General features: G+C 54.5%; 1 protein-coding gene across 1 annotated transcript in view; it reads left to right on the top strand.

Annotated features, from left to right (window-relative positions):
* Myt1l (myelin transcription factor 1-like) overlaps positions 1–1,655 on the top strand; it is a 170,952-nt gene that overhangs the window by 81,724 nt on the left and 87,573 nt on the right. Inside the window, exons 13-14 of the mRNA XM_013028870.1 lie at positions 196–297; positions 380–448. Coding sequence (XP_012884324.1) covers positions 196–297; positions 380–448 — 171 coding nt within the window. The remainder of the gene's footprint in view (positions 1–195; positions 298–379; positions 449–1,655) is intronic.

Raw genomic sequence — 1,655 nt, 5'->3', positions numbered from 1 at the left:
GCTGACCCTCGGCCTCCGCCGCCCGGCCGGCCACTCTCTTGGGCGCTCACACCCCTCGCAGACATTGCAGCTAAACTGGAGACAATGAAAGTTTTTGGAAAAGCGCTTACAACCCGCAAGGCACTGGGATGCTGGGCCAGCCCGGGGCGCGGCGTGTCCTGTCCGCGCGCATGCCCTTCCGCTCCTTGTCTCCAGCTTACACTGCGTCTGCCCACCTGCTGCCCCTGACCCCCGGGCCCAAGAGCACCGGCAGCTCGGCTTCTGGCCACGCTTGCTCACACCGCCGACCGGGACCCGGTGCGACCTGTGGGGCGTCTGTGCGGGCGGGCGGGCCTGCTCCTAGAGGTTCACTCACTGCCCCTCCTGGCCTGTCTTACAGTCTGTCTGGCTGCCCACTGGCGGACAAAAGCATCCGAAGCATGCTGGCCACCAGCTCACAAGAACTCAAGTAAGCCTTCTGGTCAACTTTCGCTTTTGAAAATGTGGTCACAGGTAGTTCACAAAAAAATCGAGTGTTGATGAAAAGAAAAAGTACCTTGACCAGACCTCCTGTGACAGTGATACGACGTAGCATGCAGGACAGGGCCCTTCCAGAGAAAGCATGCTGCCTTCTCCCCACATCCGTCCATCCATCATCTGTCCATCCATCATCTGTCCATCCATCCTGCTGCCCTCTTCCCTCTCATCCATCTATCCAACCATCCATCCTGCCTGCCTTCTCCCCACATCCATTTATCCATCTGCCCATCTATCCTCACATCCATCCTGCCTGCCTGCCTTCTCCCCACATCCATCTATCCATCCACCTGTCCATCCATCCTGCCTGCCTGCCTGCCTGCCTTTTCCCCTCACATCCACCTCACCTGTTCCCTCACATTTATCCTAGTTCTTTTATATCACATCCTTCTGTCTGGAACTTTCTAAAGCATAGGTATTTCTCTTCAGATTTGCATGAACTTCCAAGAAAAAAGTTTTGCAGTTATTCCAACCTTTAGAAATGAACATTTTAAACATTCAAATTAAGCTTTAATAGTCAGAGAGGAATATAATCATTCAAAATATGAATACTTAAATAGCACTAAGGATAAAAACAATTTCTACCATGATGAGGAAAGTTTCTCTAAATGTGGTCTTAGTCACTAACACTGCTGGGGAAAATGGTGTAGTTCACAAGCCTAGGTAGCCTTGGTATCATCACACACACACACCATGTGCAAACCACACACATACCGTACGTTCACATACACCCTATGCACACACACACACACTTTCCTGATAGTTGCCCCACTTCTGTGCCTGTGAGAGTTAGTGTAAAGCTAGAAAACGGTGGTCCATCGTGCACACCAGGCTGGCTTCTCTGCTCTGCGTCAGCGCCCCCTCCAGCCCCAGGCAGGTGTTTCAAGGAGCAGGAGGGAGCTTCAGAAATACCACCTAAACCCTTCACTCTGGTTAGGACTTCAGGTGTGGTAAGGGGCGGCCAGACAGCCCGTCCCGCAGGAAGAGGAGAGAGAGCGAGGGGTCTCTGGGATGGCCCGGTTCCGGGTCTGCGCCGCCGCGCCCGGTGTCAGATGCTCGGTTTCCATCGCTAGGCATCCCGCGCCCGCGCTCCGCCACCCGGTACCCGCGCCCCATGCCCCGCACCTGTGCCCCGTGCC

The sequence above is a fragment of the Dipodomys ordii genome, unplaced genomic scaffold (genome assembly GCF_000151885.1).
Source record: "Dipodomys ordii isolate 6190 unplaced genomic scaffold, Dord_2.0 Scaffold115, whole genome shotgun sequence".
Taxonomy (NCBI): domain Eukaryota; kingdom Metazoa; phylum Chordata; class Mammalia; order Rodentia; family Heteromyidae; genus Dipodomys; species Dipodomys ordii.
The sequence above is the reverse complement of the archived record's forward strand: the minus strand, read 5'-3'. Positions and strand labels throughout refer to the sequence as shown.